The sequence below is a fragment of the Carcharhinus amblyrhynchos genome, unplaced genomic scaffold (assembly GCF_965287045.1).
Source record: "Carcharhinus amblyrhynchos unplaced genomic scaffold, sCarAmb.v2.hapA scaffold_501, whole genome shotgun sequence".
NCBI lineage: Eukaryota > Metazoa > Chordata > Chondrichthyes > Carcharhiniformes > Carcharhinidae > Carcharhinus > Carcharhinus amblyrhynchos.
This window is the reverse complement of record NW_027650241.1, coordinates 26,847-42,956: the sequence shown is the minus strand read 5'-3', so window position 1 is coordinate 42,956 and position 16,110 is coordinate 26,847. Positions and strand designations below refer to the sequence as shown.

Genomic DNA, 16,110 nt, shown 5'->3' with positions numbered 1-16,110 from the left:
GTTACCAAGGCAATCCTGCTGTCTTGCTTTAGATGCAAATGTTTCAGTCTGGGAACTCTGTGTATACTTTGTGTCTTAAGCCTAGAAGTGCTGAAACAAAGCCAGATTTTAACAGGACCACGCAATGTTTTGTTCTTCTAGCATTTTCTTTACATTCTTCACATCTTCATAAATTCAACTTCACAACAATTGCTTGATACTCCCATTCCGTGCCCCTCTTCTCCTCCTCCCCACCTCCCCAACCTTGCACCCTTTCGAGACACTGAAAGAGTTGTCCCCCTAATGGTCTCTCAATTGTCCACAGGTCAAGGTGAACATCCTGGGAGGTGTGGTCAACCAGGGCAGCAGCAATCTGCCCGTGGACTGCACCGGATTCAGCCTACACTCGGCGATATATGCAGCCCGCCCCGATGTCCGGTGTATAATCCACTTGCACACTCCGGCTACTGCCGCGGTGAGTATTTCCAACATTGGTTTCTTACTTTGCACTGTGTTACTGAACATTCCACCGAAATGGCCAGCACTGTCTCGGTGGTATCGGTCCGATTGACGTCGCTCCCATTCGGTCATCCTGAATCCAGATTCCTTCCTACTGTGGGAAGTCCTTGTATCTCAATCAGGGCATCTTACGCATCAACAAGATATCCTTTACAATTGACTCTCTGTCATTGCGATTATTTATCCTTGATATCTGCGTTACCTTGTGGAGATAGGAGCTGACTTGTTTTCACTCCTGTCCCTCAGTTTAATAAGCACACATGTTTAAAAATCAGACAAACTGCTCTGAAAAAACAAGAGTTCTTCTTGTAAGAGCCTTCAGAGATAAGCACCAAGGCCATTAGTCTGAGCAAATTCATTAAATCAGACATCGGTAACTGGAAAAAGGGAGTGAGACACACAGACTCAGGCATACGGTGGCACAGTGGTTAGCACTGCTGCCTCTCAGTGCCAGGGATGTGGGTTTGATTCCAGGCTTGGGTTGCAGTCTGCGCAGAGTCTGCAGCTTCTTCCTGTTTCCTCCCACAGTCCGAAAGAGGTGCTGGTGAGGTGTTAAATTCTTCCTCAGGGTAACCCGAACAGGAGTGTGGCGACTAGAGGATTTTCACAGTAACTTCATTGCAGTGTTAATGTGAGCCTTACATGTGACTATTTTTACTTTTAAGCTGGGACAATGATAATTTGTAACAATGATGGATTAAGTCTTCACGATGGTGACACAAGTGGAAGGTGACTCTGATTGGTTTTAGTATCTGAATGATGTAACCTTAACGAGTGACTGTGAGCGGATAGAGATAACTCTTATACTTCGGTTAACCATGATGTGGAGGTGCCGGTGATGGACTGGGGTAAACACAGTAAGAAATCTCACAACACCAGGTTAAAGTCCACCAGGATTATTTGGAATCACGCACTTTCGGAGCGCTCTGAAAGTCCGTGCTACCAAGTAAACCTGTTGGACTTTAACCTGATGTTGTGAGACTTCTTACTGTTCTTTGACTAGTATATGCTAACTATTTGTAATTGAATCTGAAACTATAACTGTTTATAGAATCATAGAATCCCTACAGGACAGAAGGAGGCCATTCGGCCCACAAGCCTGCACCAACAATAATCCCGCCCAGGCCCTATCCCTGTAACCCCATGAATTTACCCTTCTAATCCCCCTGATGCTAAGGGGCAATTGAGATGGCCAATCCACCTAACCTGCGCATCTTTGGCAGAAACCGGAGCACCCGGAGGAAACCCACGCAGACACGGGGAGAATGTGCAAACTCCACACAGACAGTGACCCCAAGCCAGGAATCGAACCTGAGTCCCTGGCGCTGTGAGGCAGCAGTGCTAACCACAGTGCCACGTGCTGCCCAAATGTGTATTCCTGAATTCGGCACTCTGGCTAGGTACAGACCGTGAACTCTGACTCCGTACCATATAGCTTGCACTAAAACAGCTGTTTAAGATATCTCTGTGACTCGCTCTGGTTATGTGAAGGGTAAAGTTGTGCACGGTTAAAAGGCCCCAGCAACAGTCCCTGAGAATTTTCCCTTTCCCTTTCCAGGTGTCCGCCATGAAGTGTGGCATCTTACCCCTATCCCACGAGGCCTTGCTAATTGGTGACGTGGCCTACTATGAATACAATGGAGCCCTGGATGAAGAGGAAGATAGGATCCAACTACAGAAGTGCCTGGGCCCCACCTGTAAGGTATCGCACACTTTCACTGGTTTGAGATCTGATGTATTTTTCCTTTCCAAATTGTCCCCTGCCCATCTCAGTGACCCGTACATGAGACAATCAACATAGAGTCTTTGATTTTGATTTTATTTTATTTATTATTGTCACATGTACTGGGATACAGTGAAAAGTATTGTTTGATTTATTATTGCCACGTGTATTGGGATACAGTGAAAAGTATTGTTTGATTTATTATTGTCACATGTACTGGGATACGGTGAAAAGTATTGTTTGATTTATTATTGTCACGTGTATTGGGATACAGTGAAAAATATTTTTTCTTGCGCGCTATACAGACAAAGCATACTGTTCATAGAGAAGGAAAGGAGAGAGTGCAGAATGTCGTGTTACAGTCATAGCTAGGGTGTAGAGAAAGATCAGCTTAATGTGAGGTAGGTCCATTCAAAAGTCTGACAGCAGCTGTTTTTGAGTCGGTCGGTACGGGACCTCAGACTTTCTTTTTCCCGATGGAAGAAGATGGAAGGGAGAATGTCCGGGGTGCGTGGGGTCCTTAATTATGCCGGCTGCATTTCCCGAGGCAGCGGGAAGTGTAGACGGAGTCAATGGATGGGAGGCTGGTTTGGGTGATGGTCTGGGCTACGTTCACCACTTGTAATTTCTTGCAGTCTTGGGCAGAACCTCAGAGCAAGACAAACCATCCGCCCACCCCCCTGTATCATCCCAACTCAATCTGGACTGGAAGCCGTGGCCAGGGGAAGAGCCGGCCATCTTTTTGGCCAGAATCCCTCTTCGGTCAGTGCTGCCACCTCCCCCCCCCGCCCACTTCCCCACAAGAGGAAGACAGGTAACTTGGCTTCCAGGTGTGCCCTGGATGGGAGTGATGAGAGAGGCGTTGGGGCCAGGCCAGGAAGGGGAGGACATACCTTGGTGAGGAGGCACACCTCCCCCCCCACCCCCTGTATCCGCCACCCCCCCTCCAGCTTTCCCACCCAAGCAGGCTAACCTGACTGGCACCTCCCCGCGTGCCCTGGCCTCCAATCAGTGTCCAGGGAATTGTGACTGGGCTGCTGCCATCCCAGGGTGTGCCATCTCCCTGTCAAGTTGCAGTCAGGCCACGATGGCAGGGACTGGGCAGACGGACGGGCAGTGGGATGGCCACCCGCTGAAATGTATAGGACCCCCCCCCCACCAATCCCCCAGCCAACCCTCCCTCCAAAGGCCATTAAATTCTGCACCATCCCTCGCGGTGGGACAGCAACTCTCCAAAGTCCCAGTTTCCCCCTCTCTCCCAGAATTCCCAGGTTTCATCTCTCCGAAAATCCCAGTTTCCCTGACTCCCAGAGTTTCCAGTTTCCTTTCTCCGAGAATTCCCAGTTTTCTTCTCTTCTGGAGTTCCGTCTCTCTCGGGGATTCAGAGTCTCTCAGAATTCCTAGATTCCATCCCTCCTGGTGGTTGGGGGTGGGGGGTGGGGAGCGTCACTCGTGGAGGCGCACTGGAGCATTGACTTTGTATTTCCCTCTTGTGTTAAGGTTCTACTCTTAAGAAACCACGGGGTGATAGCCCTCAGCGAAACTGTGGAAGAAGCGTTCTACAAAATCTACCACCTTCAGTCAGCCTGCGAGATACAGGTAACCTTCCAATCCCCCGACCATTCTGCTAATCACTCCTCGAGACCAGAAAATAGGATCTGGAAAAGGCCATTCAGCCCTGACAGCCCTTCATGGCTGATCTTCTATCCCATCATCTTACCCCAGCGCTTTGTCTCTCCACACCCCTTGACACGTCTAGAAATCGAAAGTATTAAAGTTTACGTGTGTGAAAATCCTCTAGTTGCCACAGTCCTAAATGGCCTCTCCCATATCCTCAACTTGGTCTCGTTCTAGAAGAAGCAATATCCCTGCATCCAGTCTCTCCAGCCCTGTCAGGATTTTGTACCTTCCAACGAGACCCCCTCTCGTTCTTCTAAACAGCAAATACAGGCCCAGTAGACCCAATCCCGCCATCCCAGGAATCCCTACAGTGCAGAAGGAGGCCATTCAGCCCATCAAGCCTGCACTGACAACAATCCCACCCAGGCCCTAACCCAGCAATCCCACATATTTACCCCATGAATTCCCCTGACGCTAAGGGGGCAATTTAGCATGGCCAATCCACCTAACCTACACATCTTTGGACACTAAGGGGCAATTTAGCATGGCCAATCCACCTAACCTACACATCTTTGGACACTAAGGGGCAATTTAGCATGGCCAATCAACGTAGCCCCCCCACATCTTTCAGACTGTGGGAGGAAACCCAAGCACCCAGAGGAAACCCATGCAGAGAACGTGCAGACTTCACACAGACAGTGACCCAAGCTGGGAATTGAATCTGGGCCCCTGGCGCTGTGAGGCAGCAGTGCTAACCACTGTGACGCCCATGGACTACAGCGATTCAAGATGGCAGCTCACCGCCACCTTCTGAAGGGCAAACCAGGGATGGGAAATGAATGCTGGACCCAACCAGCGATATCCATGTCTGGCGAATGAGTAAAAGAAAAATTCTATCTTCCAAGTTTTTGTCCGCTCACTTATCCTGCCTGAATCCCGCTGTTTCACTTTGTGTCATCCTCACCACTTACCTTCCCACCCTTTATTCTGAAATTCTGTCCCCTGGTTCCCCCTCAGGGGGGAAAACTCGGCCCAAACGTTCCTCTGCATTCACTCCCTCATCTAGGCAATTAACAATCATTGCCAAACAATCAAAATTCGACTCTGAAAGAGCCATTCTTCCAAAAGAAACTTCCATTTAAACTGAATCCAACACCTGGAAAGAAAAGGATGTGGGGGTTAGGTTGACTGGAAGTCCAAAGATGTGGGGGTTAGGTTGATTGGCCATGCTAAAAATTGCTCCTTAGATCCTGCGATGCGTAGGGTAGAGGGATTGGTGGGTAAATGTGTGGGGGTGTGGGATTGGGGCGAAGGTGGGTTTGTGCTCAGTGCAGACTCGATGGTCCAAATGGCCTCTTTCTGCACTGTAGGGACTCTATGATTTCTAAAACACAAACCTGCGCCCCACGCACTGTCTTTGAGTCCAATTGTCCCAAATCAAATAAGGAATATCGATTTTAATCCTGTAAAGAACCCCCAGTCGTTAACACCCAGGCCGGAATCTCCACGGTGTTTTATGAAGTTATCCTAGATCCAGTTTTTACCTTTGATGGCACAGTGGTTAGCACTGCTGTGTCACAGTGCCAGACAGCTGGGTTCGATTCCCGGCTTGGGTCACTGTCTGAGTGGTGTCTGCACATTCTCCCCGTGTCTGCGTGAGTTTCCTCTAGTTGCTCCAGTTTCCTCCCACAGTCCAAAAGATGTACTGGTTAGGTGCTAAATTCTTCCTCAGTGTAACCCGAACAGGAGTGTGGCGACTAGGGGATTTTCACAGTAACTTCATTGCAGTGTTAATGTAAGCCTGTTTGTGGCACTGATAAATAAACTTTAACAAATAAAATGATTTTAGCTTTACGGTGAGCATAAGGTCTTTCACCCCACATATGATTCAAATGACACATTAGGGAGCCTTTCTCAATGTCTATTTAAGACATTTTATCAATGTCTAATTTGTTGTGTTAGAACATAACAAAAAGAATTAGCATAACTTCTACCAATTACAAGAATCAAGCATGACACAGTATAACTCTTAACAGCAAGCTACCTCTGTTGTTCCAAGTTAAATACCAGCCCACAGATGTACACCCATCTTCAGACTTAGCACAAAAAGCAGATTTTTGATGCCAGATTTTGTAGCTTTTGAACACCTGCTGTGAATTGGTTATTTGAATGTTGGATCAAAATTCTGGCAGCTCTCAGTGCTGGAACTTTCCAAAAAGCCTTTGGAGAGAGAGAGAGAGAGAGGGAGAGAGAAAGAGAGACAGAGTGAGACAGATAGACAGTGCCTTCTTCCACCAGGTCCTGGAGAAACTAAAACTAAAATTGAAGCATAGCTGCCCCTAACTACATATATAAAGTGTCAATCATCTCCAAAACACCTCCACCCAGCAATTCTCAAAGGGAGCTAAAATGCTAGGACACAGCATTAGGCCAGATTAAAGATAAACATGATGTCCAGTACATTGCTTCAGCAACAATTAGAGGACACCAGTTACAGACATCACGGCACCAACGCAAACCTGCAGAGAAACAAGATTAAAATGCATTTCTTAAAGGCACGGTATTGTCACAATTCTATTTGAGAAATCCCTCCATGGCGACATGCTCCTTGCAGATGGCGACGTTTAACCTCTCGCGTCTCATTTGCAGGTGGCATGCCTCTCCAGTGCAGGTGGAGTGGACAACGTCCACCTTTTGGACCGGGACCAGTTCAAGCCTCACGAAATGGGCTCGGTGGGCTGGGCGGGCAACACCTTTGGACCCATGCAGAAGAGTCGAGTGGGTGAGCATGAGTTCGAGGCTCTGATGAGGATGCTGGACAACCTGGTGAGTGGATTGGCGCTCGTGTTGAAGCGTTTAAGTTCTCCTCACTGCCAGGGAGTGAATTTGCATGAGGAGATGCGGGACACACAAGTGAGGTGCGCAGAAGCTAGCGAATATAGCATACACCAACTGTTATTAACAACTGTTATTACCAATTGTTATTAAGAACTGTGATTAACAAATGTTATCAGGAAGTATTTATTATGTTAAGAAAGCTGGCATGTGGTTTCAGCTTTTTTGGTCCGTGAGCTTGGTGCCGGGAAGTCTGGAGGATGCCCGAGCAAAGAGGTCAGGTTTTCTGAATTTGTTTGAACGCGTGGAAGATCAGCTTGGTGGCACTGTGGTTAGTTAGCACTACAGCCTCACAGTGCCAGGGAGTGGGTTCAATTCCTGGTCTCAGATTACTGACTGTGTTTGCACATTCTGTGTCTGTATGGGTTTCCTTTAGGTGCTCCGGTTTGATGGCCTACTCCTGCTCCTATTTCTTATGTTCTTACGTTCAAAGCCCAAACGATGTGCAGGTTAGGTGGATTGGCCATGCTAAATTGCTCCTTAGTGTCCAAAGATGTGCAGGCTGGGTTGATTGGCTATGCGAAGTTGCCCCTTAGTGTCAGGGGGACTAGCAGGGAGGGGATAGGGCCTGGGTGGGATTGAGGTTGGCGCAGACTTGATGGGCTAAATGGCCTCCTTCTGCACTGTGGGGATTATGTGATTCATGCATTATTAATGAGGCTTTACCACCCTTGAAGTAAAGAGATGGGTTACAAAGGGGTTTGTAAGCTCGTGATTTGGGGATGAGAGAAAAAATGTCTAGTGGAAAAATAAATTGTGCTGTTGCCTAGCGACAGGAGCCAGCAACACACAGAGAAAGACAGAAAATAAGTTAAACATATTAAGAAGATGTTCTAAACTCTCAGATAAGGCTGCTTGGGTGCTGATTTTTGATAATTCCTGGATTTTGCCAATGTTTGAAGTAATAGTGAGTTTTGGGGGCGTTTTGTGGTTTCTCTGGGAGATACAACAGCTGGGAAGAAAGCTTTATACCCAATTTCAACAATTCCCTGAGCTGCACAGGAGCCTGTTCAGGTAGGCCTCAGTAGCAGAAGTACCACAAACTGCAGCCATACCCTATAATCTGGTATCACCATCGACCCTCGTCATTCATAGATCATTCAGTCCATTGAGTCTTTATCCAGGTAATCTCCGCAACCCTACATTTACCGTGGTATTCTCCCTGACACTAAGGGGTAATTTAGCATATCCTAATCCACCTAACCCGCACATCTTGGGACAGTAAGGGGCAATTTAGCATGGCCAATCCACTTAACCTGCACATCTTTGGACATTAAGGGGCAATTTAGCATGGCCAATCCCCCTAACCAGCACGTTTTTCGGACTGTGGGAGGAAACTGGAGCACCCAGAGGGAACCCACGCAGATACGGGGGAGAACGTGCAAACTCCGTCCCAGAGTTTTCATGTTGCAGCTGTACAAAACTCTGGTGCGGCCGCACTTGGAGTATTGCGTACAGTTCTGGTCGCCGCATTATAAGAACGATGTGGAGGCATTGGAAAGGATGCAGAGGAGGTTTACCAGGATGTTGCCTGGTATGGTGGGAAGGTCTTATGAGGAAAGGCTGAGGGACTTGAGGCTGTTTTCATTAGAGAGAAGAAGGTTACGAGGTGACCTGATTGAGGCATACAAGATGATCAGAGGGTTAGATAGGGTGGACAGTGAGAGCCTTTTACCTCGGATGGTGATGGCTAACACGGGGGGACTTAGCTTTAAATTAAGGGGTGGTAATTATAGGACGGATGTCAGAGGTAGGTTCTTTACTCAGAGGGTAGTAAGGGCGTGGAATGCCCTGCCTGCAGCAGTTGTGGACTCGCCAACTTTAAGGGCATTCAAATGGTCAGTGGATAGGCATATGGATAACATTGGAATAGTTTGGGTTAGAGGGTCATTAGATTGGTTCCAATGGTCGGCGCAACATCGAGGGCCGAAGGGCCTGGACTGCGCTGGAATGTTTTATGTTCTTGAGTTTGGGAAGCAGGCAACTGAAGGAATGGCCAGGATTGAAATCAGGACAAGCTCTGGAAGCCAGAATCGGAGGAACGTGGAGATCTCGGAGTGTTGTGGGGACTGGTTGAGGCAACAAAGAGAGGGAGCGTGGTTGGGGAGTGGAGGTGAGGAGACAGTGCATGATGAGGGCTTTGAAATAAAGGAGGAACATTTTAAAATTGAGACATTGCTTGACTGGGACCAGTGTAGGTCAGTGCGCACAGCGGAAGGTGTGAGAAATAAGGGATTGGGAATATGCTGTGTACTGGGACGCAGAGGTTTGGATTTATTTGAATTTACGAAGGTAAGAATGTAGGAGAGCGACCAGGGGTGTTTTGGAATAATCACAGAGTCATAGAGACAAATAGCACGGAAACAGGCCCTTCGGCCCGATCCATCTATGCTAACCAGGTTCCCGAAACTCAACTAATCCTATTTGCCTGCAACCCTTTCCCATCCGTGTATCTATCCAAATTCCTTTTTAAATGTTGTCATTGTACCCGCCTCTACCCCCTCCCCTGGCAGCTCATTCCACACACACACCACCCTCTGGGTGAAAAAGTTGGCCCTCAGGTCCCCTTTCCCCTCTCACCTTTAACCTGTGCCCTCTAGTTTTGGACTCCCCTACCCTGGGGGAAAGCTATTCACCTTATCTCTGCCCCTCATGATTTTATAAACCTCTATAAGGCTCATCCCTCATCCTCCTACGTTCCAGGGAAAAAGTCCCAGCCTCTCCTTATAATACAAAGTCCCCAGTCTCGGTAACATCCTTGTAAATCTTCTCTGCACCTTTTCCAGTTTAATAACTTCCTTCCTGTAGCAGGGGGAGCAGAATTCATAGAATCATTCGACCCACCGAGTCTGCACTGATCACAATCCCATCCAGACCCTGTCTCTATACCCCTCGCATTTACCCTGCTAGCCCCTCGATACTGAGGCCGATTTTAGCATGGCCAATCAACGTAACCCATACGTCTTTGGAGTGTACGCAGAATTGTGGCCTGGACAATATCTTGTACGGTTGTAACGTAACATCTGAACTCCTGTGCCCAATTCTCTGACCGGTGAAGGCAGGTATGCCAAATGTACCACTCTGTTTACCTGTGACGCCTCCTTCAAGGAGCTATGTACCTACACCCCTCAGTTCCTCTGTTTGACAACGCTCCGCAGGCTCCTACCATTGACTATGGCATGTAGCGAAAGCATGGATGATAGTTTCATAAGCAGGAGATCTGAGAGAGGACCAGAAGTCGATATAGACAGAGGAAGAGAGAGAGGGTACCTATTTAATTGGGAATGAGGAGATGATAGAATTCAAAGAGTAGTGGAAGGATGTTTTTCTGGCTAGGTTCTGTGTATAGTGTTCTGCAGGGATCCACACTGAGAACTCTTCCTCTTTGTAATATATATAAATTACTTGGATGAAAATATAAGTGGCTGGGTTAGTAAGTTTGCAGACAACACAAAGATAGGTGGAGTTGTGGATACTGTGAAAGGTTGTCAAAGGATACGGTGAGGTATAGATTCTAGATTTTTTTATTGAATTCAAATTCCACCGTCTACCGTGGCGGGATTCGAACCCAGGCCCCCAGAGCATCAGCTGAGTTTCAGGATTAATAGCATAGCAGCACTGTGCCACAGTGGTTAGCACTGCTGTCTCATATCACCAGGCATCCAGGTTCGATTCCCGGCTTGGGTCACTGCGCAGAGACTGGACGTTCTCCCTGTGTCTGTGTGGGTTTCCTCCGGGTGCTCTGGTTTCCTCCCACAGACCAAAAATGTGCAGGTTAGGTGGATTGGCCATGCTAAATTGCCCCTTAGTGTCCAAAGATGTGTAGGTTAGGTGGATTGGCCATGCTAAATTGCCCCTCAGTGTCCAAAGATGTGCATGTTAGGTGGATTGGCTGTGCTAAATTGCCCCTTAGTGTCCAAAGATGTGCATGTTAGGTGGATTGGCCATGCTAAATTGCCCCTTAGTGTCCAAAGATGTGCAAGTTCGGTGGATTGGCCATGCTAAATTGCCCCTTAGTGTCCAAAGATGTGTAGGTTAGGTGGATTGGCCATGCTAAATTGCCCCTTAGTGTCCAAAGATGTGTAGGTTAGGTGGATTGGCCATGCTAAATTGCCCCTTAGTGTCCAAAGATGTGTAGGTTAGGTGGATTGGCCATGCTAAATTCCCCTTAGTGTCCAAAGATGTGTAGGTTAGGTGGATTGGCCATGCTAAATTGCCCCTTAGTGTCCAAAGATGTGTAGGTTAGGTGGATTGGCCATGCTAAATTCCCCTTAGTGTCCAAAGATGTGTAGGTTAGGTGGATTGGCCATGCTAAATTCCCCTTAGTGTCCAAAGATGTGTAGGTTAGGTGGATTGGCCATGCTAAATTGCCCCTTAGTGTCCAAAGATGTGTAGGTTAGGTGGATTGGCCATGCTAAATTCCCCTTAGTGTCCAAAGATGTGTAGGTTAGGTGGATTGGCCATGCTAAATTGCCCCTTAGTGTCCAAAGATGTGCAGCTCAGGTGGATTGGCCATGCTAAATTGCCCCTTAGTGTCCTAAGATGTGTGGGTTAGGTGGATTGGCCAAGCTAAATTGACCCTAGTATCAGGGGGATTCACAGAGTAAATATGTGGGGTTACGGGAATAGGGCCTGGATGGGATTGTGGTTGGTGCAGACTCGATGGGCTGAATGGCCTCCTTCTGCACTGTAGGGGTTCTATGATAATATCACTAGGCCAAACCAACCCCCTAGAGTTTTTTGAATGTTGTTTTTACAACATGCAAGCTTCGGGGGCGTAGTGCATTTGAGATTGGACTAAGGGGAGACGATGGCCTCGTGGTATTATCGCTAGACTATTAATCCTCGGTGAATGTTCTGGGGTCCCGGGTTCGAATCCCGGAACCACAGATGGCGGAATTTGAATTCAATAAAAAAAATCTGGAATTAAGAATCGACTGATGACCCATTGTCGGAAAAACCCATCTGGTTTCCTTTAGGGAAGGAAATCTAATAAATAAACGTCACTTCAATCAGAGGTAAGGCTTACATTAACACTGCAATGAAGTTACTGTGAAATTTCCCTGCGAAATCTGCCGTCCTTACCCCGGTCTGGCCCACATGTGACTCCAGAGCCACAGCAATGTGGTTGACTCTCAATTGCCCTCCAAGGGCAACGAGGGATGGGCAATAAATGCTGACCCAGCCAGGAATACCTACGAATAAATTAAGAAAAGGTAGTGGTAGCAGAACATGCGTCGTTTTCAATGTCTCTGGAGATGTATGAAGTAGTTGACCCTGTTTATTTGGATCCGGTCTCAGGGTTACCGCACTGGCTACGCTTACCGTCACCCTATTGTCCAGGAGAAGGTCAAACACAAGAGTGAGGTGGAGATCCCGGCCACGGTGACCGCCTTCACCTTCGACGAAGACCTCCTCCTTCCCTCCTCCCTCCGACACCACAGCCAGAAGCAGCAGCAGGAAAAGACCAGGTGGCTCAACTCTCCCAACACCTACCTGAGGGTCAACGTGGGCGACGAGCCCCAGGGGGCTCCCAGCAGCCCCAGGGCCAAGACTACGGTAAGGTCACGTCTCTGGGTGGTATTCGCTGGGCCTTGTGTAGGTGTTTGGAGGCTGGTGGGGTGGGCCGGGGGAGCGGGGGGGGGGGCGCTTGGGAGGGTGGTTGGTGGGGTGCGGGGGGGGGGCCTTGGGAGGGTGGTTCGGTGTGGTGGGTGGGAGGGTGGTTCAGCAGGGGGTGGGGGGGGCCAATCTATCCTGGATTCCCACTCTCACTACTCATGCAGCCATTCGTTGAGTACATACTAGCTCCTTGCTGATCAGTCTAGTTAGTTCCATTCCGCTCCCCCCCCACCCCCCCACTCCATCCCCATATCCCTGCAAGTTTACTTCCCTTGTCGGTGGCACGGTGGGTTAGCACTGCTGCCTCACAGCACCAGGGACCCGGGTTCAATTCCCAGCCTCAGGTCACTGTCTATGCAGAGTTTGCACGTTCTTCCCGTGGGTTTCCTCCGGGTGCTCCGGTTTCCTCCCACAATCCAAAGATGTGTAGGTTAGGTGGATTGGCCATGCTAAATTGCCCCTTAGTGTCCAAAGATGTGCAGGTTAGGTGGATTGGCCATGCTAAATTGCCCCTTAGTGTCCAAAGATGTGCAGGTTAGGTGGATTGGCCATGCTAAATTGCTCCTTAGTGTCCAAAGATGTGCAGGTTAGGTGGATTGGCCATGCTAAATTGCTCCTTAGTGTCCAAAGATGTGCAGGTTAGGTGGATTGGCCATGCTAAATTGCCCCTTAGTGTCCAAAGATGTGCAGGTTAGGTGGATTGGCCATGCTAAATTGCTCCTTAGTGTCCAAAGATGTGCAGGTTAGGTGGATTGGCCATGCTAAATTGCTCCTTAGTGTCCAAAGATGTGCAGGTTAGGTGGATTGGCCATGCTAAATTGCTCCTTAGTGTCAAGGGGACTAGCAGGGTAAATACATGGGGGTTACAGGAATAGGGCCTGGGTGGGATTGAGGTCAGTGCAGACTCGATGGACCGAATGGCCTCCTTCTACACTGCAGGGATTCTGTGAATTTCTTCAGCCAGGGAGTTCGGGGAATCTGTGGAATTCATTGCCACAGAGGAGGCCGGGTCATTGAGTATATTGGAGACAGAGATGGATTGGTTCTTGATTGGTTGGGGGGGGTGCGCTCAAAGGTGATGGGGAAAAAGGGCTGGAGAATGGGGATGAGAAAGTTATTAACCATGGTGGAGCAGACTCGATGGGCCGAATGGCCTAATTCTGATCCTATATCTCATAGAGATCATGAAAGACGCCATTCGGGCCATCGAGTCTGCACCGACCACAATCCCATCCAGGTTCTACCCCATTTTCCCTACATTAATCCCCTCTAACCTACTCATCTCAGGACACTAAGGGGCAATTTCTTAGCATGGTCAATCCACCTAACCCGCACATCTTTGGACTGTGGGAGGAAACCGGACCACCCGGAGAAAACCCACGCAGACACGAGGAGAATGTGCAAACACAGACCGGGATTCGAACCCAGCTGCCTGGAGCTGTGAAGCAGCAGTGCTAACCCACTGTGCCACCGTGCTGCCCCGAACCTCATGGTGTCTGCTGGAAACGCTAACTCTGTTTTCTTGCCCTCCAGATCTTTCTCAGCATCCTTTATTGGGATAGGGCCTCGGGAAAGCCTGGGGCAGCGGAGGGCTCTGTGGCTTTCGGTTAGTGCCTGGGGGGAGGGGGATTAGTGGGGGGGGTGGGTTGCCATCTTCTCTCGCCACCCAGGGGAGACCCCAGCCCGTGCCTTCGGGGGGAGGCTATCAGGCGAGCGAAAGGGAATAAATTGCTTTCCCAGTTCCAGAGAAGCCTGGATTCCCCGGGGTAAGGGATAGAGGGAGAAGGGGAACCTCATCTGTTTCCTCACCGTCCTCTCATTAACTCCACGCTCAGAGGGATTTAAATCGACATTAATTATCACAACCTCCAGACGGACAGTCATCGAACACAAAGCCCTCCGTTGATGCCACTGAATATATCTCCCGGATTAACCACTGCACCACACCTACAACAACGCGCTCACTCCCCCAACTGGGTCAGATTCAAAGGGCACTGGGTAACAGCAGCTGGGTTCGTCAATTTTAAGTTTATTTCTTTATCAGTGTCACAAGTTAGGCTGACATTAACACCGCAATGAAGTTACTGTGAAAATCCTCTAGTCGCCACGCTCCTGTCCGGGTTACACTGAGGGAGAATTTTAACCAGCACCTAACCAGCGCGTCTTTTGGACCGTGGGAGGAAACCAGAGCACCCGGAGGAAACCCATGCAGACACAGCGGAGAATGTGCAGACTCCACACAGACAGTGACCCGAGCCGGGAGTCCCTGGCGCAGTGAGGCTGCAGTGCTAACCGCTGTGCCGAGGTGTGAGGAAAGGTCTCTGTGCCATCAGCATTGCCAATGCAGGCAGAATCCACCCACGAGAGTGAGTGTGGTTCCTGAATGGTTAATTCCCGAGTGTTTGTGTACACACACTCGCACACACTCACACTCGCACACACAGTCACACATACACTAAGGCACACACACTCACACACACACACTCACATACACACACACTTGCACACACACACACACTCAGACACACACACACACACACACACACACTCACACACACACTCGCACACACACACACAACACTCTCTCACACACTCACACTCAGACACACGCTCGCACACACACACTCACACTCAGACTCACACTCAGACACACACACACACACTCTCACACACAAACTCTCACACGCACACATGCTTTCACACACACACACACACACACACACACACACACACACACACACACACACACACACACACACACACACACACACAGACTCACACACACTCAATCACACACTCACCATACCCCTCACTCTGGGAGGATCCACGGTCTTGGACCCAATTGCAACCCCTTGTATTTTGAATCGAGTAGATTCCCGGTAAGGATTGATCACCCTGATACAGGGGGATAGAAATCGAATCGCCCCACCAGATTAAAACATCTCAGTCTTACCCCCACACCCCCCAGGAGTGTGCCCTGCAGACTGAGCGAGCTCCAGCTGCCCCCAGTATTCCCGAGGAGCCGGGTGTCACTCCGACACCTGAGCCTCATCCTCTTCACTGTGCAGTGGGATTCTCTCAGAGGGGTTTTAGAACTGACCGTGTAAAGACTTGGCTCATACAGATAGCTATCCTTCCATTCTATCTCCCCCCACAGTTAGGACACAGAGAGAGGTTAGGCTAGAGAGAGAGAGACTGAATGGCCTCCTGCTGTTCCTGTGTAACAGGTGAGGAGGGGCTAAATCAAAATATTCTCATTGAATTTTGACTTTTTAATGTAATATGCCAGTGCACTGGACCAGTGATCTCTGTGTAATGTTCCAGTGCACTGGACCAGTGAGCTCTGTGTAATGTGCCAGTGCATTGTGCCAGTGATTCCTGTATAATAAGCCAGTACACTGTTCCAGTGATCTCTGTGTAATGTGCTAGTGCAGTGTGCCAGCTCTCTTTGTGTGTAATGAGCCAGTGCCACTGTACTAGTGATCTCTGTGTAACGTACCAGCGCACAATGTGCTAGTGTACTGTGCCAGTGATTGTTGTGCAATGAGCCAGTGCACTGTGCCAGTGATCTCCATGTAATGTGCTAGTGCACTGTGCCAGTCATTGTTGTGCTATGTGCCAGTGCACTGTACCAGTGATCTCTGTGTAATGTGCCAGTGCACTGTGCCAGTGACTGTTGCATAATCTGCCAGTGCACTGTGCCAGTGACTGTTGTGTAATGTACCAGCGCACTGTTCCAATGATCTCTGTGTAAT

At 49.0% G+C, this 16,110-nt stretch overlaps 1 protein-coding gene across 3 annotated transcripts in view; it reads left to right on the top strand.

Moving 5' to 3' along the window:
- The window catches only part of LOC145339496 (beta-adducin-like), a 90,446-nt gene that overhangs the window by 60,056 nt on the left and 14,280 nt on the right, over positions 1-16,110 (top strand). For all 3 annotated transcript variants that reach the window (XM_080183968.1, XM_080183969.1, XM_080183970.1), the window contains exons 8-12: positions 305-454; positions 2,057-2,200; positions 3,722-3,820; positions 6,491-6,667; positions 12,038-12,295. In XM_080183968.1, the coding sequence (XP_080040094.1) occupies positions 305-454; positions 2,057-2,200; positions 3,722-3,820; positions 6,491-6,667; positions 12,038-12,295 (828 nt within the window). The remainder of the gene's footprint in view (positions 1-304; positions 455-2,056; positions 2,201-3,721; positions 3,821-6,490; positions 6,668-12,037; positions 12,296-16,110) is intronic.